The sequence below is a fragment of the Otolemur garnettii genome, unplaced genomic scaffold (assembly GCF_000181295.1).
Source record: "Otolemur garnettii isolate 467f Iridium unplaced genomic scaffold, OtoGar3 scaffold00001, whole genome shotgun sequence".
In the NCBI taxonomy this organism is placed as follows: domain Eukaryota; kingdom Metazoa; phylum Chordata; class Mammalia; order Primates; family Galagidae; genus Otolemur; species Otolemur garnettii.
The window spans coordinates 35195811-35218406 of record NW_003852396.1 but is presented as its reverse complement, the minus strand read 5'-3'; the positions used below and the strand labels follow the sequence as shown (position 1 = coordinate 35218406).

At 51.8% G+C, this 22596-nt stretch overlaps 1 protein-coding gene across 1 annotated transcript; it reads left to right on the top strand.

Moving 5' to 3' along the window:
• The first annotated feature begins 378 nt into the window (after window positions 1-378).
• On the top strand, window positions 379-20873 carry DCHS1 (dachsous cadherin-related 1). Its single transcript, XM_012802785.2, has 20 exons — window positions 379-2167; window positions 6945-7133; window positions 7230-7461; window positions 7592-7828; window positions 8155-9180; window positions 9392-9585; window positions 9795-9891; window positions 9990-10147; window positions 10347-11211; window positions 11299-11538; window positions 11633-11758; window positions 12684-12893; window positions 14274-15152; window positions 15276-15389; window positions 15560-15771; window positions 15860-16014; window positions 16210-16340; window positions 16456-16739; window positions 17082-17220; window positions 17825-20873. The coding sequence occupies exons 1-20, from the start codon at window positions 380-382 to the stop codon at window positions 20434-20436; spliced, it is 9888 nt and encodes a 3295-aa protein (XP_012658239.2). The 5' UTR covers window position 379; the 3' UTR covers window positions 20437-20873.
• Window positions 20874-22596: the final 1723 nt, after the last annotated feature.

Genomic DNA, 22596 nt, shown 5'->3' with positions numbered 1-22596 from the left:
TCAGACCTGAAACATAGGAAGCAGAATAATCTGCTGAGAGAGGGGCTTAGGGTGGGATGGGATGGGGACCTGCCAGGGGAAAGACTAGAGAGAGCTCCAAGGAGCACTCAAGCAGAGATCCCTGGGGCCCAAGATGCGTATGAGGCAGCAAAAGAACCTGCTGGGGGCTGAGCATGTATGAGGGTTGGTGTCACCAAAATCCTGGGCTCTCTGAACTGCATATCCCTGCCCTATCATGACCTGTTTCCCTGTGCTTTTCTCCCAGGTCAGGGAGCCTGAGCCAGGGCCCCAGTTGGACCTGATCTAAAGTCTGAGATCAAGCTGGGCCCAGAGCCTGGCCTGGAGCTGGAGCCCAAGCCACAACTGGATGTCCCTTGTCATGCAGAAGGAGCTGGGCATTGTGCCTTCCTGTCCTGGCATGAAGAGCCCCAGGCCCCTACTCCTGCTACCACTGCTACTGTTGCTGCTGGGGGCTGAAGTACCAGGTGCCTGGGGTCAAGCTGGGAGCCTGGACCTACAGATTGATGAAGAGCAGCCTGCGGGCACACTGATTGGGGATATCAGCGCAGGGCTTCCAACAGGCACGGCAGCACCTCCCATGTACTTCATCTCTGCCCAGGAGGGCAGTGGTGTGGGCACAGACCTGGCCATTGATGAACACAGTGGGGTTGTCCGTACAGCTCGTGTCTTGGACCGTGAACGGCGGGACCGCTACCGCTTCACTGCAGTCACTCCTGATGGTGCCACTGTGGAAGTTACAGTGCGAGTAGCTGACATCAATGACCATGCTCCAGCCTTCCCACAGTCTCGGGCTGCCCTACAGGTACCTGAGCATACAGCTCTTGGCACCCGTTACCCACTGGAGCCCGCTCGCGATGCAGATGCTGGGCACCTAGGAACCCAGGGCTATGCGCTGTCTGGTGACGGGGCTGGAGACATCTTCCGGCTGGAGACACGCCCTGGTCCAGATGGGGCTCCGGTGCCCGAGCTTGTAGTTACTGGGGAACTAGACCGAGAGAACCGCTCACACTACATGCTGCAGTTAGAGGCCTATGATGGTGGTTCACCCCCGCGGAGGGCCCAGGCCCTACTAGACATAACACTGCTGGACATCAATGACCATGCCCCGGCCTTCAATCAGAGCCGCTATCATGCCGTGGTATCTGAGAGTCTGGCCCCTGGCAGTCCTGTCTTGCAGGTATTTGCATCTGATGCCGATGCTGGTGCCAATGGGGCTGTGACTTATGAGATCAACCGGAGGCAGAGCGAGGGTGATGGACCCTTCTCCATTGATGCTCACACAGGGCTGTTGCGGCTGGAGCGGCCACTGGACTTTGAACAACGGCGGGTCCATGAACTGGTGGTGCAGGCACGTGATGGTGGGGCTCACCCTGAGCTGGGCTCAGCTTTTGTGACTGTGCATGTACGAGATGCCAATGACAATCAGCCCTCCATGACTGTCATCTTCCTGAGTGCAGATGGCTCCCCACGAGTGTCTGAGGCTGCCCCACCTGGACAGCTTGTTGCTCGCATATCTGTGTCAGACCCAGATGATGGTGATTTTGCCCATGTCAATGTGTCCCTGGAGGGTGGAGAGGGCCACTTTGCCCTCAACACTCAAGACAGTGTCATCTACTTGGTGTGTGTGGCTCGGAGGCTGGATCGGGAGGAAAGGGATGCCTATAACTTGAGAGTTACAGCCACAGACTCAGGGTCACCCCCTCTGCGGGCTGAGGCTGCCTTTGTGCTACATGTCACTGATGTCAATGACAATGCACCTGCCTTTGATCGCCAGCTCTACCGACCAGAGCCCCTGCCTGAGGTTGCACTGCCTGGCAGCTTTGTGGTGCGGGTGACAGCCCGGGATCCAGACCAAGGCACCAATGGTCAAGTCACTTATAGCCTAGCCCCTGGTGCCCACACCCACTGGTTTTCCATTGACCCTACCTCAGGCATCATCACCACATCTGCATTGCTGGACTATGAGTTGGAACCTCAGCCACAACTGATTGTGGTGGCTATGGATGGGGGTCTGCCCCCTCTATCCTCCTCTGCCACAGTTAGTGTGGCCCTGCAAGATGTGAATGACAATGAACCCCAGTTCCAGAGGACTTTCTACAATGCCTCACTGCCTGAGGGTACCCAGCCTGGCACTTGCTTCCTGCAGGTAAGTAGGCACTGTGAACAGCAGAATAGTGTTGTCAGGGGTTGAGGGCCACAGGGCACCTTATGGCAGGAACCAAGCCTCCCAGATGCATCTGCTGATGGTGACTTATACCTGTGAGCTCCCAAATCTGTGCAGAAGATTAAGGTTAATAAGAAGCTGAGAAAGCAATATACAAGAGCTGAGGCAAACAATGTTGGCAGTTGAGGGAATTAAAGTTGAGCCTAGAAGAAAAGTAGTAGTGTCAGGAAGTGAAAGAAACTCTTTAAAGTATCAAAGCTGTTCCACAGGGCAGAGATACCCATGTGGTCCTGTTTCACAAAGAAAATGCAGCACTATGGAGCCCTCCATACCCAGTCCATACTCAGTCCAGTGCTGGGTTCTGCTGGAAGAAATCCCTATCCCTTCCCTCTGAGCTGAGGTTTGATGAAACATGTGGGCTCAGGCTAGGTAGGATGAGAGATAACAAGAGCTATCCAAGGAGATCCTCATGTCCAGAGCAGCAAAGCATCTCAGGGGAAGAGGCAGGAGCCCTGAACAAGCTAAAGGAGACATTGACTGTGAATCAGACCTGGAGAAATGGAAGAACATGAGAGCTTGTCTGAAGATCAGATTGCAGAATTCTTAAGACAACAAGCTATGAGGAGTTAAGACTTTCCTTAGAATGCAAAGGAGGTCACTGAAGTTCTTTGAGCTCAAAAGGGTGTGATCGGATTGGCTTTTTTTTTTCTCTAAAGTTAGCTAACTGACTTGAAGGGTGAAGAATGGATTGGATCAGTAAGTGAGTGATAGATCATTCCTTTATTAATATATTTCAAGAGTTTACTTACCTACTATAAGCCTAGAGCTGTGCTGATCCCAAAGAGCAAAGTAAGAAGATAGTTCTGTTCTAGGCATGTCCCAGGGAGACACACCTTAGAACCTGGACTAGACAGGGCCATACACCGGTAACTAGTGCTGTAGCAAGCGGTCTATAAAGGCCCAACAGAGGGGCCTTGAAATAGTGAAACTTTGCCAAATGAATGCAATATGGGGTATGCAGACAGAGACTCCAGGTCTACAGAAAGAGATAGTGAACAAACACCATAATACCTTCGGGAGACTGTATTGCTCAGGCTGACCTCAACTGCACTGATGGAGCAGGAGCCAAGTCACAAGTTTGATTTTATCATAAAAATTATAGGGAATCAATGAAGGACTCCACACAAATCTGATATGTCTTTTGGAAAGACTGCTTTGGCTGCACAGTGGAGCATTGGTATAAGAGACAGAACTAGAGATAGGGAGTGCTCTTGGGAGATGAGTGCTTGAAGTCCTTCCCTCGCTGAAGTCTACCAGACCCCTGAGCATCTCCTCAGGGGATACCTTTTGGCCTAGACTTCCAGGCCAGGCCTTAGCCTGGTTGACCCCTTGTTTTCCGGCCAGACTCTGGATATTTGCCTGTCTGCTGCTGTCCAGTTCCCACCACCCACTCTCCCATGTGTTTACTCTCCTTCTTGGCCAGGACCAATGGACTAGGGCTTCCAAACTTCTTCTCTCCACACTAGTTCCTGAAGCAAGAGGGCAACTATCCAGGTGGTTTCCTGGAGTTTTGCTCTTAGGGAAGCAGGGGTAAAAAATGACCCTAGGGAGTTTATAACCATTGTAAGAAGTCTTCGTATTTGATTTATTCAATGTAAATTCATTGAGTATCTACCATGTGCCAGACACTGTATTACGGACATGGGATACAGTAATGAATTAGTCACTTATCTCATCTCATGGTGTTTATAGACCAGAGGGGAGATTCACATGCAAACAAACTGTTTTATTGAAATAAGAAAATACAAGGTAATGGGCAGTATGAATGTTTTCCCAAAGGAAGGGACCCTTGAGTCGAGACTAAGCAGGAGCTTGTAAAGGGACCAGACAGGGGAAGAATTCCAAGCAGAGGTGATGTCTATGGAGGAGTGGGAGAGCCTGACTTGTTCAAAGTCCCACAAGTGGCTCAGCATCTCTGGAGTTTAAGATGGGAGATGAGAGAGGGAGATGAGACTGTGCAGGTAGGGCAGACAGGAGGGAAGCCTGGGAGTGTGAGCTTTTTTCTATAGAGAATGTTGAGGCTTTTTGAGTGGAGGAGTAGTGAGATCAGATTTTTTTTCTCAGACAATAGTTAATGTAGAGCAGTGGTTTATAAGTGGGGTGATTTTGTCCCTCAGAAGGGATATTTAAGCAATGTCTAGAGATATTTCTGATGCCACAACTGGTGAGATGCTACAGACATCTAGTGAGTAGAAGCCGGGGATGCTGTTAAACATCCTATTATATAAACTGCCTATTATAATAGCCCATGCAATAAAGAATTATCTGGTCTAAAATGTTACTAGTGCCAAGGTTGCAAAACTTTGGTGTACAGTATAGATTGGCAGGTCAGACACCTATGGAAGGGAATTACAATAATTCAGGAAGTGATAATTCAAACCTAAATAAAAATAGATAATGGTGATGGAGGGGAACAGAAAACTAGGAGAGATAGAGAGGACTTACTTTGTCCTTTGTTGATTGATATAACAGGTGAGTAAACGGGAAGAACTGATTTCTGGCTCGAACGACTGGGTAGATGGAAGAGTCATTAGAGCTGCTTTGGAATGATCATGGGTTTAGTTTTGCACAGGTTGTATTTAAGGGGCCTGTGGGACATCCAAGTGAAGATGTTGAGCAGGCATCTGGTTATACAAGTTTGAAATTTGGAGGAGTGATCTAGGGTGAAAGTATAAATGATAGCTGAAGCCATGGAAGTAAAAGAGAAGGCAGTGGAAGAGTGTGTAGAGTGAGAAGAGGCCAAGGAGAGATTCCAGGAAACAACTACATGTAAGAACAGGCAAAGAAGAGAAGATAGAGGAAGCCCGGGGTATGGCAAAGCAGTGGGTGGAGAAGTAGGAAAGGTGTCAGGAAGTCAAAGCAGGAGGTATGCCTGGGAAGGAGGTGGGGATGGGCAATGCAGTCATCTAGAGTCTGTTAGGAATGGTAGAGAGTTCATTAAGAAAAGTCTTTGTTTTCTCCTTGAAAGAGTTCATCTGATGAGAGGGATGGGGTGGGGGCCAGAAGAGATGGGTGAGGCTTATTACAGCTATAGGGCAGCATCACAGAAGCAGCTGACCAAGGTTGGACTGAGAAGCTGAGCTGAGAACCTGCTAAAAATGGAGACTGTGCATTTGCAGTGAAATCACTGAGCCTGGGCTGTACAGACCAGGAAATTCACTTCTGCCTTGGTCATTTCCAGTCAATGGCCCCTGAGCCTTTTGGGGTCACTTCCTGACAACTTCCCCTGACCACTGTTTATTGCTTTTTTCCTGCAGCGAGTCAGAGGGCAAAGGTCTTTTACAGCTTCTGGAGATGGTGCTACAGCTGTTCTGCTGTCCATCAGAATAGATATAAGGGGAAGCCTGTCTCTTGGGATATCCAGGCCCACAGCCACAGTAAAGAGTTGGAACAGGAGCTGTTTTGAGGTTTCAGCCATGGCAGGATCTTAGGAGAGGTCTCCTGTCTCTCAGGAAAGTAAACAATGGCACAGATCACTTCTGCCAAGGGCCTGGGCAACAATCAGAAGTCCTTGGCCAGCTTTCTCTCTGGGTGCATTTTCTGGCTGAGAAATGGGAACTCCTCAGCTTCCTCTTGCAGCGTCATGACCTTGAGGTCCTTATGTTCACAAAGAGCACTTTGTCACAGCTACAGCAGTCAGCACTGGCTAACCCACTATTACAGGCCTAATGTATACCTAGTATATAAAATTTAGTACAAAAGAAAGTTTTACTACAAAGCAGGATGATCAGAATGCCCATTTACTCAATGAAGAAATATGCATAGAGCACCTGTTGTGTACCTGACCTAGTCCTAGGCTGAAGGTAGATGAACCACATCCATAAATCCATACAGCAGACCCTATAGTGACCAGACCCAATATTAATTAGAAGTCACTCTGTAATGATCAAAGTCAATAAAGATCAGTGAGTTCTTTGCTTGGGGTGATCATGAGACTTGGTGAGAGTATTAACTTCCCTGATTCACCTGGAATTTGAGGTCACAACCCATAGCATTCCTCTTTGTAAATACAGTTGGTTCTTATGATTTGTGAATTCATTTACACTCTAAAATTTATTAGTAATCCCCAAATCAGAACTTGCAGAACTTTTGCAGTCATTTCAGACATACACAGAGTGATGAAAAATTTGAGTTGCTCAACATACACATTCATTTCCAATTGAGGTTAAAAAAGGTTGTAATGCTCTGCTCTTTTGTTTCCTTTCATATAGTAAACAAGCATCCTTTTTGAGGTGTATTTACTGCCACGTTTTTTGCATTTTTGTACTTTTGTGTGTGATTTTGTTGTTTTTGTAGTGCTGAAGTGCTATCTAGTGTTTCTAAGCACAAGAAGGCTATGATGTGTCTTATGAAGAAAGTATGTGTGTTAGATAAGCTTCATTCAGGTGTGAGTTATAGTGCTGTTCGCCATGAGTTCAATGTTAATGAACCAATAATACATAATATCTAAGGTGTCATCAAACAGAAACGCACGTGTAACAAAGTTACATTTGTTACATTGACTAAAATGTTGTGACTAGAGGCTTTCAAGAACCTAAGCAGTAAGGGCTGGGGGTGGGTTTTGGTCCATGTCCTATTAGTCCCCTCTGTGTGTTCACCATCCAGAGACTCTGGGCACCAACTACTCCTTCTAATTGCCACTTAACTCTGGCCTTTCTGGCCAAAAAGAGGGCCATCACTCACTCCACCCTCTTCCCAGGTGACAGCCACAGATGCAGACAGTGGCCCATTTGGCCTCCTCTCCTATTCTTTGGGTGCTGGACTTGGGGCCTCCGGGTCTCCCCCATTCCGCATTGATTCCCACAGTGGTGATGTGTGCACAACGCGGACCCTGGACCATGACCAGGGGCCCTCAAGCTTTGACTTCACGGTGACGGCTGTGGATGGGGTGAGTGGGCAGACTATGGGCAGGTTGGAACATTGGGTAGGGCACTCACCAGGGCCAGACAAGGCCCATCTGACCTCTGGCTGCATGTTCCACCAGGGAGGCCTCAAGTCCATGGTGTACGTGAAGGTATTTGTGTCAGACGAGAATGACAACCCACCTCAGTTTTATCCACGGGAGTATGCTGCCAGTCTAAGTGCCCAGAGTACACCAGGCACAGCTGTGTTGAGGGTGCGTGCCCATGACCCTGACCAGGGGCCCCATGGGCGACTCTCCTATCATATCCTGGCTGGCAATAGCCCCCCTCTCTTTACCTTGGATGAGCACTCAGGTGAGGATCTCCCATTCACAGGCCTGCCCCCAGCCCCCACACCTCACCTGTCTACCTACCTATCCCTTCCATAACCCCGCCAGCCCTATTCTGTTTCCTTATATATCTCTGCTTCTATACTTTCTCTCAGGGCTGGTGACAGTAGCTTGGCCTTTGGTCAGACGGGCCAACTCTGTGGTACAGCTGGAGATTGGGGCTCAAGATGGAGGTGGCCTACAAGCAGAACCCAGTGCCCGAGTCAACATCAGCATTGTGCCCGGAACTCCCACACCACCTGTATTTGAGCAACTACAGTATGTTTTCTCTGTGCCAGAGGATATAGCACCAGGCACCAGTGTGGGCATAGTCCAGGCACGCAACCCACCAGGTATCATTTAACATTATACCCACTTGGTACCATGCCCACTTATCCCAATATAACCCTCCAGAACCATCTCAAGGTACCCTAGGGTAATACCACACCACAGACAGCCCCAGTACAAAACATGCTAGTACCAATGCTCAGTACCCCCTAAGGCATAATGCAGGTACATGAATATCACCCCAGTGCCAGCCAACTTCTCTGACCCTCCTCCTAAGAAATTGAGAGGCATGAATGTGGGCATTGCCCAGCCCTTCTTGGGATCAGACTCTGGATCCTGATTCAATAGTTGCTCCCTATGTCGTTCCTGACCCTCTCTTACTCCTTTCTAGGTCGCTTGGCACCTGTGACTCTTGCCTTATCAGGTGGGGATCCCCAGGGACTCTTCTCCCTAGACTCGGCCTCAGGGCTGTTGCAAACTCTTCGCCCTCTGGACCGGGAGCTGCTGGGACCAGTGCTGGAGCTGGAGGTTCGAGCAGGCAGTGGAGTGCCGCCAGCTTTTGCGGTAGCTCGGGTGCGTGTGCTGCTAGATGATGTGAATGACAACTCCCCTGCCTTCCCTGCATCTGAAGACACAGTGCTGCTACCACCAAACACTGCGCCAGGGACTCCCATCTATACACTTCGGGCTCTGGACCCTGACTCAGGTGTTAATAGTCGAGTCACCTTTACCCTGCTTGGTGGAGGTGGTGGGGCCTTTACTGTGGACCCCACCACAGGCCATGTACGGCTTATGGAACTGCTAGGGCCCCCAGGAGGACCAGTTCATGAACTGGAGCTGGAGGCCCGGGATGGGGGCTCCCCACCACGCACCAGCCACTTCCGATTGCGGGTGGTGGTACAGGACTTGGGGACCCATGGGCTGGCTCCCCGATTTGAGAGCCCTATCTACCGTGTGGACCTGCCCTCGGGCACCACCCCTGGAACTCAGGTTCTGCAACTACAGGCCCAGGCACCAGATGGGAGTCCTATCACCTATCACCTTGCAGCAGAGGGGACAAGTAGCCCCTTTGGTCTAGAGCCACAGAGTGGGTGGCTGTGGGTGCGGGCAGCATTGGACCGAGAGGCCCAGGAGTTGTACACATTGAAGGTAATGGCAGTGTCTGGGTCCAAAGCTGAGGTGGGGCAGCAGACAGGCACAGCCACTGTGAGGGTCAGCATCCTCAACCAGAATGATCACAGTCCCCGCCTGTCTGAGGATCCCACCTTCCTAGCTGTGGCTGAGAACCAGCCCCCAGGCACCAGTGTGGGCCGCATCTTTGCCACTGACCGAGACTCAGGACCCAATGGACGTCTGACCTACAGCCTGCAACAGTTGTCCGAAGACAGCAAGGCCTTCCGTATTCACCCTCAGACTGGTGAGCACTGTGACTCAAATTTTTAGACCCCACAATTTCATCCCCAACTGGTGAATTCTCAGCTTGATCCCAGTTATGAGAACCAGCACTCAGCCTGGAGTTTAGCTCCAGCATTCCCTCCCACACCCCCTAAATCCTAGCTTCTTAGCCACAGGTCTCAGGTTCTCCATCCCCCAATATCTCGTACATGATCTCCATCCTACACTCCTAGGAGAAATGACCACACTCCAAATCCTGGATCGTGAGCAGCAGAGCAGCTACCAGCTCTTGGTACAGGTGCAGGATGCGGGGAATCCACCCCGCAGCACCACAGGCACCGTGCACATTGCCGTGCTGGACCTCAATGACAACAGCCCCACCTTCCTGCAGGCTTCTGGAGCTGCTGGTGGGGGCCTTCCTATTCAGGTAGGTGAAGTGTCAGGACTCTCTCCTGAGAAGCATGGGAGGGAATGGAGGTCTTCCCGTAGAGCTATAGGTACAGTTAAGAGAAACTGCCTCCTGGAACAGGTATGAGAGCAGAAAAGGCTGGGCCTACCCACAGGTGAGGGAAACTCAATCCTGGGTCGTCTGAAGAACAGGAAGGAACTAACTGTGGATGAACTGTGTCCCCGAAGGTACCAGACCGAGTGTCTCCAGGAACACTGGTGACCACTTTGCAGGCCAAGGATCCAGATGAGGGGGAGAATGGGACCGTCCTGTACACGCTCACTGGTATGGGGTGTAGAGAGAAGGGTGTGGGTGATGGCATGCCCTCATGACTTGCCCAGTTCTGGCCCCCAAGCCCTCATCCTAATTCTGCCTGTCCCTAGGTCCTGGCTCAGAGCTCTTCTCTCTGCACCCTCACTCGGGAGAGCTACTCACTGCAGCACCCCTGATCCGAGAAGAGAGGCCCCACTATGTGCTGACACTGAGTGCTCATGACCAAGGCAGCCCTCCTCGAAGTGCCAGCCTCCAGCTGCTGGTGCAGGTACAACTGCCCTGCCTATGGTCTGTCTGCCTCCCCGTGGCTGCCGCTGTAGGTGCCCCACCAGGAGGTCGAGCTTCACAGGGTCCCTGGGCCCTCTAGTCAAACCGCTGTGATGACCCTTCCCTACCACCCGAGGAGCCAGCCCAGACCTCCTTTTACACGAGTTCCTCCTAATTTCATCCTTCCCGGTCCACAACAGGTGCTTCCCTCAGCTCGCTTGGCAGAGCCGCCCTCAGATCTCGCAGAGCCGGACCCAGCGGCACCAGTACCTGTAGTCCTGACAGTGACAGCAGCGGAAGGTCTCCGGCCAGGCTCCCTGCTGGGCTCGGTAGCACCACCAGAGCCCATGGGCGTGGGCGCACTCACCTACACACTGGTGGGCGGCGCCGACCCCGAGGGCACCTTCGCGCTGGACGCAGCCTCAGGGCGCTTGTACCTGGCGCGTCCCCTGGACTTCGAAGCGGGCCCAGCGTGGCGCACGCTCACGGTGCGCGCCGAGGGGCCAGGAGGCGCGGGTGCGCGCCTGCTGCGAGTGCAGGTGCGCGTTCAGGACGAGAACGAACATGCGCCTACCTTCTCGCGCGACCCGCTGGCGCTGGCGCTGCCAGAGAATCCAGAGCCCGGGGCGGCACTGTACACATTCCGCGCCTCAGATGCCGATGGTCCGGGCCCCAACAGCGACGTGCGCTACCGCCTGCTACGCCAGGAGCCGCCAGTGCCTGCGCTTCGCCTGGACGCGCGCACTGGCGCGCTCAGCGCTCCGCGCGGCCTGGACCGAGAGACCACACCGGCACTGCTGCTGCTTGTGGAAGCCACCGACCGACCTGCCAACGCCAGCCGCCGCCGCGCAGCGCGCGTATCCGCGCGCGTCTTTGTCACGGATGAGAATGACAACTCGCCGGTCTTCGCTTCGCCTTCACGTGTGCGCCTCCCGGAGGATCAGCCGCCTGGGCCGGTGGCGCTGCACGTGGTAGCCCGAGACCTGGACCTGGGTGAGGCCGCACGCGTGTCCTATCGCCTGGCAGCTGGCGGGGACGGCCACTTCCGTCTACACTCAAGCACCGGTGAGAGCGGGGTGGGTAAGAGTGGGGAGGGTGCTGATGAGGAGGGAGTGGTGAGGTTTCTACCAACCTGCCTTATGGCTCTCTTAGGAGCGCTGTCCGTGGTTCGGCCTTTGGATCGCGAACAGCAAGCTGAGCACATACTGACAGTGGTGGCCTCAGACCACGGCTCTCCTCCACGCTCGGCCACCCAAGTCCTGACTATCAGTGTCGCTGATGTCAACGATGAGGCGCCCGCTTTCCAGCAACAGGAGTATAGCGTCCTTCTGCGTGAGAACAGCCCGCCTGGCACATCTCTGCTCACTCTACGGGCAACTGACCCTGACCTGGGTAAGGCTGGGGCGATGACTTGTGAGAGGAATGGACTGGAGCAACAAAGGGTATACTTATCCTTTGTTCCATCCTCCATGCTGTCCTTCCTCAGGGGCCAATGGGCAAGTGACTTATGGAGGTGTCTCTGGTGAAAATTTCTCTCTGGACCCTGACACTGGAGTTCTTACAACTCTTCGGGCTTTGGATCGGGAGGAGCAGGAAGAAATCAACCTCACAGGTACTGGTTGACAGGGCCTCAATACCCCAAGATCCTGAAGTATCCTAAGCCAGTGTTATGAGGGGAGACCTCTCAAAGTGCTTCCTTCAGTTATTTCCACTTTTATATCACAGTTCCTATTTTTTGTCTTTTGGGTTTTGGGGGAGGGGTCGACTCTCTGGGAGAGTCAAGAGTTTTGGCCTGGTGTAAGGTGAACTGTGACTTTTAGGCTATTACACTGTGATTTCATAGCATGGTGTCATAGCTATGCACTCTGGGCCTTCAGATAACTGCAACCATTGAATAGAGGAGCATAATGGTGGGTTTGGTGGCTCATGCCTGTAATCCTAGCACTCTGAGAGGCCAAGGAGGGTGGATTCCTTCAGCTCAGGAGTTCAAGACCAGCCTGCACCAGAGTAAGACTCTGTCTCTACTAAAAATAGAAAAACTAGCTGGGTGTTGTGGTGCACCCCTGTAGTCCCAGCTACTCGGGAGGCTGAGGCAAGAGAATCACTTGAGCCCAAGAGTTTGAGGTTGCTGTGACCTATGATGCCATGGCACTCTACAGAGGGTAACAAAGTGAGACTCTGTATCAAAAACAAACCAACAGAGGAACATATTAAGTATCAGAGAAGTCAAGTCCCTTGCTCAAGGTAATACGGGTAGCTGGGCTGTGACTTGAACTCAGATCTTTTGATACCTTTTCTATTACGCCACCACTAAGCCAAGACATATCTTGCATGTACCAAGCATGGGAAGTAGGAAGGAAACGAATATCTTGTAACACAAGTATGTTTAAATGTGTGCATATGTACATGTGCCTGGGTGTGTGTGAGAGGAAATGAACATTTTCTGGTCTGTGTGTGCACCTAGTAAACATGTATGGACACTGTGTTTCTCCATGGGAAGATAGCAGGCTAGACCTCATTGATTTTGCTTTCCCCAGTGTATGCCCGGGACAGAGGCTCACCCCCCCAATTAACTCATGTCACGGTGCGAGTGGCTGTAGAGGATGAGAATGACCATACACCAACCTTTGGGAGTGCCCACCTCTCCCTGGAGGTGCCTGAGGGCCAAGACCCTCAGACCCTTACTGTACTTCGGGCTTCTGACCCAGATATGGGAGCTAATGGGCAGCTGCAGTACCGAATCCTAGGTAAGAACTCTCCCATGCCCACTAATGCAGCACCTGCTTGCCTGATTCTTGCTCCTATTTGGCTGCTGCCAGCCTTATCAGTGTGTCAGCGAGTCACCTTTATTCTCTTTTTATGTCTTCCACTTTTTCTTTCATGCATCTATCAGTGTATCCAGGTATCTCTTTCTATGCTTCTCGAGCTCTTTACCTCCCTCTACGTATCTGTTTTTATCTTCCTATTTATTTCCTTTGCCATATGTGTCTCCCTGTAGAATAGCCATTCTCAAACTTTTTGGTCTCAGGAACCCTTAACACTGTTCAGTTTTGAGATCCCTAAAGAGTTTCCATATGGATTATAGCAATATTTATTATATTAGACAGTAAAACTGAGACAGATTTTAAATGATTATGAAACAAGCCAGTGAAGTATAATGCTTGCCATAGTTCTGCATAAACACAAAGAAATGTTTAGATTTCAAGGCTGGCTGCAGTGGCTCATGCTTGTAATTCCAGCAGTTTGGGACACTGAGGCAAGAGAATCACTTGAGGATAGGAGCTTAAGACCAACCTGGATAAAATAGGAAGACCATGTCTCTACAAAAAGTTTAAAAATTAGCAGGGCATAGTGATGTGAGCCCATAGTCTTAGCTACTCAGGAGGCTGAAGCAGGAGGATCTCTTGAGAACAGGAGCATGAGGCTCCATTGACCTGTGATCACACAGCCTGGGCAACAGAGTGAGACCCTATCTCTAAAGGAATTAATATGATTTCAAAGCAATTTATTGGACAGTAATAAGGTTTCAAAATTATAACAGGTATAGGGCAGCACCTGTGGCTCAAAGGAGTAGGGCACCGGCCCCATATACCAGAGTTTGAGGGTTCAAACCTGGCCCCGGCCAAAAACTGCAAAAAAAAAAAAAAAATTATAACAGGTATAATTGAAGATAACCAGCACAAACTGAATCTCTGAAAACACACATATTCATGCTTTAAACTTTCTACCTAGGATATTCTAGAAAACAGAAGAATAGCACAATCACACATTCCATTAACGAAGTGATGTCATCCGTGTCATGTAGCATCTGCAAACTCCACTGTACATTTGTGAGATGAGAATGAAAAAGGTATATAAAGTCTTAGTAGTGCTATGGAAATAATTTTGATCTTATGTGTATGAAAGAGTCTCAGGGGACTCCCAGAGGTTCCCAGACCATACTGTGAGTGAGAATGGCTGCTTTAACTTCTGTTTCTGGTTTTTTCTATTTTTCTGTTCTATCTTTCTCCCAGTCACACACACGCACATGCACTCTCTCTCCCTTGGCATGCAGTCTCTGATGTCGCCTGTAAGTCACTTCATCCCATGACACATGTATGTTTATGTGTGCTTGCCCTTCTCCACAGATGGGGATCCATCAGGAGCCTTTGTCCTAGATCTTGACTCTGGGGAATTTGGCACCATGAGGCCACTAGACCGGGAGGTTGAGCCAGCATTCCAGCTGAGGATAGAGGCCCGGGATGGAGGCCAGCCGGCTCTCAGTGCCACTCTGCTTGTGACAGTTACAGTGCTGGATGCCAATGACCATGCTCCAGCCTTTCCTGTGCCCACCTACTCTGTGGAGGTGCCTGAGGATGTGCCTGCAGGGACTCTGCTGCTGCAGCTACAGGCTCATGACCCTGATGCTGGGGCCAATGGCCGTGTGACCTACTACCTGGGCACAGGTACAGCAGGAGCCTTCCTGCTGGAACCCAGCTCTGGGGAACTGCGCACAGCCATAGCCCTGGACAGAGAGCAGTGTCCCAGCTACACCTTTTCTGTGAGCGCCGTGGATGGTGCAGCTGCTGGGCCCCTGAGCACCACAGTGCCTGTCACCATTACAGTGCGCGATGTCAATGACCATGCACCCACCTTCCCCACCAGCCCTCTCCGCCTGCGCCTGCCCCGCCCAGGCCCCATCCTCAGTACTCCAACCCTGCCTCTGGCCACATTGCGAGCTGAAGATCGTGATGCTGGTGCCAATGCCTCCATTTTGTACCGGCTAGCAGGCACACCACCTCCTGGCACCATTGTGGACTCTTACACTGGTGAAATCCGAGTGGCCCGCTCCCCTGTAGCTTTGACCCCTCGGGACCGTGTCCTCTTCATTGTGGCCACCGATCTTGGCCGTCCAGCTCGCTCTGCCACTGGTGTGATCATTATTGGACTGCAGGGGGAGTCTGAGCGTGGACCCCGCTTTCCCCGGGCTAGTAGTGAAGCTATGCTCCGTGAGAATGCGCCCCCAGGTGGGTCCTCGGCCATGTCTTCCAGATTTGTTTCCCTGGATGGGCTGGGGTTACTCACTGAAAATGTCCCCATATTGCCCCAGTCTAATGCTTACAGTCCAACTAATACCATCCTCTCTGCAGGGACTCCTATTGTCTCCCCTAAGGCTATCCATGCAGGGGGCTCAAATGGACCCATCACCTACAGCATTCTCAGTGGAAATGAGAAAGGGACTTTCTCCATCCAGCCTAGTACAGGTAAGTGGTGGGAGCAGAGCCTCTGTGGGACAGGCTCCTAAGGAAGCAGGTTCTTTGAATTAGAGGAGTCTTTGATGGGAGAAAGGCTCCTCTTGAGTAAAGGGCCACAGAGAGGGAGGCTCCAGAGCAAGCAAAGGGGACTGTCACTGATACATTCTGCTTCCTTCCAGGAACCATCACAGTTCGCTCAGCAGAGGGGCTGGACTTTGAGACTAGCCCACGGTTGCGGCTGGTGCTGCAGGCAGAAAGCGGAGGAGCCTTTGCCTTCTCTGTGCTGACCCTAACCCTGCAAGATGCCAATGACAATGCTCCCCGTTTTCTGCAGCCCCACTATGTGGCCTTCCTGCCTGAGTCCCGGCCCTTGGAGGGGCCCCTGCTGCAGGTGTGGGGTGTGATGGGAGGATAGGGGGCAGGGCTGGTCAGACTTCTCTGTGGCCAGGCCAGTGCCAGCAGCCTCCTGCCCTCACCAGGTGGAGGCAGATGACTTGGATCAAGGTTCTGGAGGACAGATCTCATACAGTCTAGCTGCATCCCAGCCAGCACGGGGATTGTTCCACGTAGACCCAGCCACAGGCACTATCACTACCACAGCCATCCTGGATCGTGAGATCTGGGCTGAAACACGGTGAGGCCTGGACCTGTGGACCCAAGACCCAAGAAACTGGGCTTGTTTAGTTTCAAACCCTGCCTTGCATCCCCCTCAAATTCTTAGGTGACACCTTGAATTTCCTACCTAGGAGCCCTATCCTGAGTCCTCCTTGCTCTGCCTGAGGTCCCCCCTTACCTCCAGTCCCACTTGGTTACTGTGCTCTGTGTCCAGGCTGGTACTGATGGCTACAGATAGAGGAAGTCCATCCCTGGTGGGCTCAGCTACTCTGACAGTTATGGTCATCGACACTAATGACAATCGCCCCACCATCCCCCAGCCCTGGGAGCTCCGAGTGTCAGAAGGTGAGGGCTGGGTAAAGGGACAGGTATAAAGGGTGGCAGAGAGGCACTATTCCCCACCTTAGGCCTCTATGGGTGCCCAGGACCATGTCAAATACACTTTTCCTATGTATTGCAGATGCACTGTTGGGCTCAGAGATTGCGCAGGTAACAGGGAATGATGTGGACTCAGGACCGGTGCTGTGGTATGTACTGAGCCCATCTGGGCCCCAGGATCCTTTCAGTGTTGGCCGCTATGGAGGCCGCGTCTCCCTCACAGGCCCCCTGGACTTTGAGCAGTGTTCCCGCTACCATCTGCAGCTGCTGGCACATGATGGGCCTCACGAGGGCTGTGCCAACCTCACAGTGCTTGTGGAGGATGTCAATGACAATGCACCTGCCTTCTCACAGAGCCTCTACCAGGTACTGACACGCCAGGGTTCCCCCACACCTGGGTCCACAGTTGTTCCTGATGGAAGGAAGTAACAGAACTAGAAGCAGCTGAGGTGGGTTGGATATTAGGGCTGATCTGGGGATGGGAGGATCATATTTTAGGGAGGTCTTCCAAGTCCTGTGAACTCTGTTCTGCATCCTGCATGCAGAAAGGGAATAAGGTTAGCAGTTCTTATTCAAATACTGAGAGTATGGGCTCGAAACTAGAATGGATGCTAACCAGGGTTCATGGGACCATGTAGGGTTTGTGGGCTGAGTAGGTAGCAAGGTAGCTGGGAGGCTTGATGATGAACAGTTTTCCTCATACCTCAGGTGACACTGCTTGAACACACACCTCCAGGCAGCGCCATTATCTCTGTCTCTGCCACTGACAGAGACTCAGGTGCCAATGGACATATTTCCTACCACCTGGCTTCCCCTGCTGCGGGCTTCAGTGTTGACCCCAACAATGGTGTGTCTTTCTTTTTGTTAAATTTCAAAATATTATAGGGGTGCAAACATTTTGGTTTCATAAATTGCTTTTGTACAATTTGAGTCAAAGTTATAAGTGTGTCCATCACCCAGATAGTGTGCATTGTGTCTGTTGGATGTGAATTTATTCATCCCCTCCTCTCTAGCTACTCGATTTCCAATGAGTATTATTTCCATATGTGCACATAAATGTTGATAGATTAGTTCCGATTTAATAGTGAGTACATGGGATGTTTGTTTTTCCATTCTTGCATCTATCCCAGGATCCGATCCCTTGCCTTTGACTATGTTGGGCCATATTCTGACCTCATTCCTAAAATTTGTTTCCCAAACTCTGGACTCCCTGATCTCTGACCTAGGGAGGAAAATTTTCTCCCCTTTGTCTTTATTATAAGCTCTTTTTTGACTGCATGTTTAGAAGCCATTCCCTAAGTTTTGAATCCTTGAGGTTATCCAATAATTTCCAAGCACACAGGCCATTCCCTGCCTTTCAAAGCCATTTTCTAGACCCCAAAGACTCACTCTTCTGCTCACCCATAGCCTCTGCTAAATACATGTTTATTCCCCTTCCCTTCTCATCTTAGGGACCTTGTTTACAACAGTAGAAACAGTGGCCTTGGATCATGAGGGGCCAGGAGTGGTGGATGTGGTGCTGGAAGCACGAGACCATGGAGCTCCAGGCCGGGCAGCACAAGCCATGGTGCATGTGCAGCTGCAAGACCAGAATGACCATGCCCCAAGCTTCACATTGCCACACTATCGTGTGGCTGTGACTGAAGATCTTCCCCCTGGCTCCACCTTGCTCACCCTGGAGGCCACAGATGCTGATGGAAGCCGCACCCATGCTGCCGTGGACTATAGCATCATCAGTGGCAATCGGGGCCGTGTCTTCCAGCTGGAACCCCGGCTGGCTGAGGCTGGGGAGGGTGTTGGACCAGGCCCCCAGGCACTAGGCTGCCTGGTGCTGCTTGAACCTCTAGACTTTGAAAGCCTGACACAGTACAATCTAACTGTGGCTGCAGCAGACCGGGGGCAACCACCACGCAGCTCAGCTGTGCCAGTCACTGTTACCATACTGGATGTCAACGACAATCCACCTGTCTTTACCCAAGCATCCTACCGTGTGGCAGTACCTGAAGACACACCAGTTGGAGCTGAGCTGCTGCATGTAGAGGCCTCTGATGCCGACCCTGGCCCTCATGGCCTTGTGCGTTTCACCCTTAGCTCAGGTGACCCATCAGGGCTCTTTGAGCTGGATGAGAGCTCGGGCACCTTGCGACTGGCCCATTCCCTGGACTGTGAGACCCAGGCCCGACATCAGCTTGTAGTGCAGGCTGCTGACCCTGCTGGTGCACACTTTGCTTTGGCACCAGTGACAATCGAGGTCCAGGATGTGAATGACCATGGCCCAGCCTTCCCACTGAACTTACTCAGCACCAGCCTAGCTGAGAACCAGCCTCCAGGCACTCTTGTGACCACTCTGCATGCAATTGATGGGGATGCTGGAGCTTTTGGGAGGCTTCACTATAGCCTGTTGGAGGCTGGGCCAGGGCCTGAGGGCCGTGAGGCATTTGCATTGAACAGCTCAACTGGGGAGTTACGGGCACGAGTGCCGTTTGACTATGAGCACACAGGAAGCTTCCGGCTGCTGGTGGGTGCTACAGATGCTGGGAATCTCTCAGCCTCTGTCACTGTGTCAGTGCTGGTGACTGGAGAGGATGAATATGACCCTGTATTCCTGGCTCCAGCTTTCCACTTCCAGGTGCCAGAAGGTGCCCAGCGTGGCCACAGCCTGGGTCATGTGCAGGCCACAGATGAGGATGGCGGTGCTGATGGCCTGGTACTCTATTCTCTTGCCACCTCTTCCCCTTATTTTGGTATCAACCAGACTACAGGTGCCCTATACCTGCGGGTGGATAGTCAGGCACCAGGCAGTGGAACAGCTACCTCTGAGGGAGGGGGCCGGACCCGGCGTGAGGCACCACGGGAACTGAGGCTGGAGGTGGTAGCACGGGGACCTCTGCCTGGTTCCCGGAGTGCCACAGTGCCTGTGACTGTGGATATCACCCACACTGCACTGGGCCTAGCACCTGACCTCAACTTGTTGTTGGTAGGGGCTGTGGCAGCCTCCTTGGGAGTTGTGGTGGTGCTAGCACTGGCAGCTTTGGTCCTAGGACTTGTTCGGGCCCGTAGTCGCAAGGCTGAGGCAGCCCCTGGCCCAATGTCACAGGCAGCACCCCTAGCCAGTGGTTCCTTACAGAAGCTGGGTCGAGAGCCACCCAGTCCACCGCCCTCAGAGCACCTATATCACCAGACTCTCCCTAGCTATGGTGGACCAGGAGCTGGAGGACCCTACCCACGAGGTGGCTCCTTGGACCCTTCACACTCAAGTGGCCGAGGCTCAGCAGAAGCTGCAGAGGATGATGAGATCCGCATGATTAATGAGTTCCCCCGTGTGGCTAGTGTGGCCTCCTCCTTGGCTGCCCGTGGCCCTGACTCGGGCATCCAGCAGGATGCAGATGGACTGAGTGACACATCCTGTGAGCCACCTGCCCCTGACACATGGTATAAGGGCCGAAAGGCAGGGCTGCTGCTGCCAGGTGCAGGAGCCACTCTGTACCGAGAGGAGGGGCCCCCAACCACTGCTACGGCCTTCCTGGGGGGCTGTGGCCTGAGCCCTGCACCCACTGGGGACTATGGCTTCCCAGCAGATGGCAAGCCATGTGTGGCAGGTGCACTGACAGCCATTGTGGCTGGTGAGGAGGAGCTTCGTGGCAGCTATAACTGGGACTACCTGCTTAGTTGGTGCCCTCAGTTCCAGCCACTGGCCAGTGTCTTCACAGAGATTGCTCGGCTCAAGGATGAAGCTCGGCCGTGTCCCCCAGCTCCCCGCATTGACCCACCACCCCTCATCACTGCCGTGGCCCACCCAGGAGCCAAGTCTGTGCCCCCCAAGCCAGCAACCACAGCTGCAGCCCGGGCCATCTTCCCACCAGCCTCTCACCGTTCCCCTATCAGCCATGAAGGTTCCCTGTCCTCAGCTGCCATGTCCCCCAGCTTCTCACCCTCGCTGTCACCTCTGGCTGCTCGCTCACCCGTTGTCTCACCATTTGGGGTGGCCCAAGGCCCCTCAGCCTCAGCACTGAGCGCAGAGTCTGGCCTGGAGCCACCTGATGACACAGAGCTGCACATCTAGCTGTGGCCCAGGCTAGGCCCCGACCTGGGACATGCATAGTGTCCCCAATGCAGGCCCCACCCTGAGCCTGCCCTGGGCAGCCTCGGACCATGAATGGCCACCACCAGGCCCCAACTTTGCACCCCAAACTCTACAATCCCCTCAGAGCACTAGGACCATGAAGGCCCTTTTGGTCACTGACCTGTGGCCAGGTCCAATGTGGGGAGAAATATGAAGGAGGTGGAAGCCCTGGGTTCTCCTCAATGAGGGCATCCTGCCCTGCACCAGCACCCTAAGATGGAGCTGAGACTTTATTTATTAGGGGATAGGGAGATGGAAGGGGTCCCTCCATCTGTTTGGGCCCACCTCCCTTGGGTTCCACTGACACCCCTGCCCCTGCCCAGAACCAAGTGCCAATTCTCACTCTGGAGCCTTAATAAACTGCAGTTTGTATCCAGTCTCCAGCTCTGTTTATGGGGGTGACTGGAAGACATGCAGCACAGTAGCATGGACAATTTAGGAGAGGCGCAGAAAGGTTGGGGACATGAGTGCATCTAGAGTGGAAGCTCAGGAGCCTACCCTGAGGCCTGATGATACCTATCTCTGCAGTCTGTCTTTTCCAACATGGGCAAAAGGATAGCTGAGGGTTGGTTGTAGCAGCAACCTGAAGAGGGATCTTGGATACGATCAACTCTAGGCCTAAAGGTCTTAAGAGAGGTAGAGGTGGATTCAAGAGTAGCCAAATAGTTTGTTTTTCTTGGGACCACTAAATATACATGCTACAATAAGAGCTCACATTTGTTGACCTTTGCCACATGAGGTTCTCTGCCAGGTCACTTGTTTGCTTTATGTCAGTGTAAATGTTCACTGTCACATGATATTTGGGAACCACTGGTGTAGACTATTTTTCTGGGAAGCCAAAAAGTGAGAGAAAGGAGATGGCCTGATATTTGAAAAGTTCATAGGACTGAGGAAATTGCAAAGAAAGAAGGTTACAGTCAAAGAGAAAGGTTTCAGAGCATGGTGCTAGTAAATACAGTTCCAGGGCTTTACAGAGATTTCTTAGCCCAAGGAAATGTTGGGTTTGGAGAAAAGTGGAGGCATCAAGGGAAAGGAAGAAGTTAGATTAATTTTAATGGAAGTGGCTCGGTGCCTGTGGCTCAAGCGGCTAAGGCGCCAGCCACATACACCTAAGGTGGCAAGTTCAAATCCAGCCCGGGCCCGCCGAACAACAATAATGGCTGCAACCAAAAAATAGCCAGGTGTTGTGGCGGGCGCCTGTGGTCCCAGCTACTTGGGAGGCAGAGGCAGGAGACTCGCTTGAGCCCAGGAGTTGGAGGTTGCTGTGAGCAGTGAAGCCATGGCACTCTACCCAGGGGGACAGCTTGAGGCTCTGTCTCAAAAAGAAAAAGAAAAAAAAAATTTAATGGAAGTGAGGAAATGCAATAGCTTGAAAAAAACAGAAGGTTATAGTCTGAAAAAGGTTGCTAGAATTATAATTTCAAAGGCAGAGCAGTTCTGAGAGATGGCAAGTCCAAGGTATAGCCATGGGACCATTTTGCTTAAGTGAAGTGAAGGTAATGCTCATTGGGTTTGGTGAGGTGAAAGAATTGGGAGGTTACGTTGGTGAATAGGTCTCTTACTAAGACATTTTAATTGTCTAGGTCAAATGATAGCAGGAGTTGGGGTAGACAGAAAGGCTAGATGCCAAAATCTTCAGTGTTGGGTTAGAACATATAGGACAGTAGATGTTAATGACCTGTAGGATAACAGCAAGAGTAAAGGGCTATATCTCAAAGAACAAGGGATTTTATGTGGGTATTAGACTAGTGGCTTTGGAAATTAAATTATACTGGTGGCTCCCTCTTCCATACAGATTTTTGGAAGAAAGAATACTCAGGAAAACTGCAAAGGAAGTTGAGACCTCAGGGTTTCAACTCTCATTGAAAATCATCTTGTAAGGACTGAATTAGAAGTGGTCTGAATTGACCACTTGGTCTTTGTTTTACTGTCAGGAAGAAGCAGAGGTCTGGATTCATTTTATCCATCTGAACCTACTGACAATGATGTAATATTCCTACATGGCTCTTGAAAACCTTGGGAACCCATAACAATTAGGATTCCAAACTGTAGATTTCCTGGAAAGCCATTGAAAACCAGACCTTGATTTGAATAAAAGGA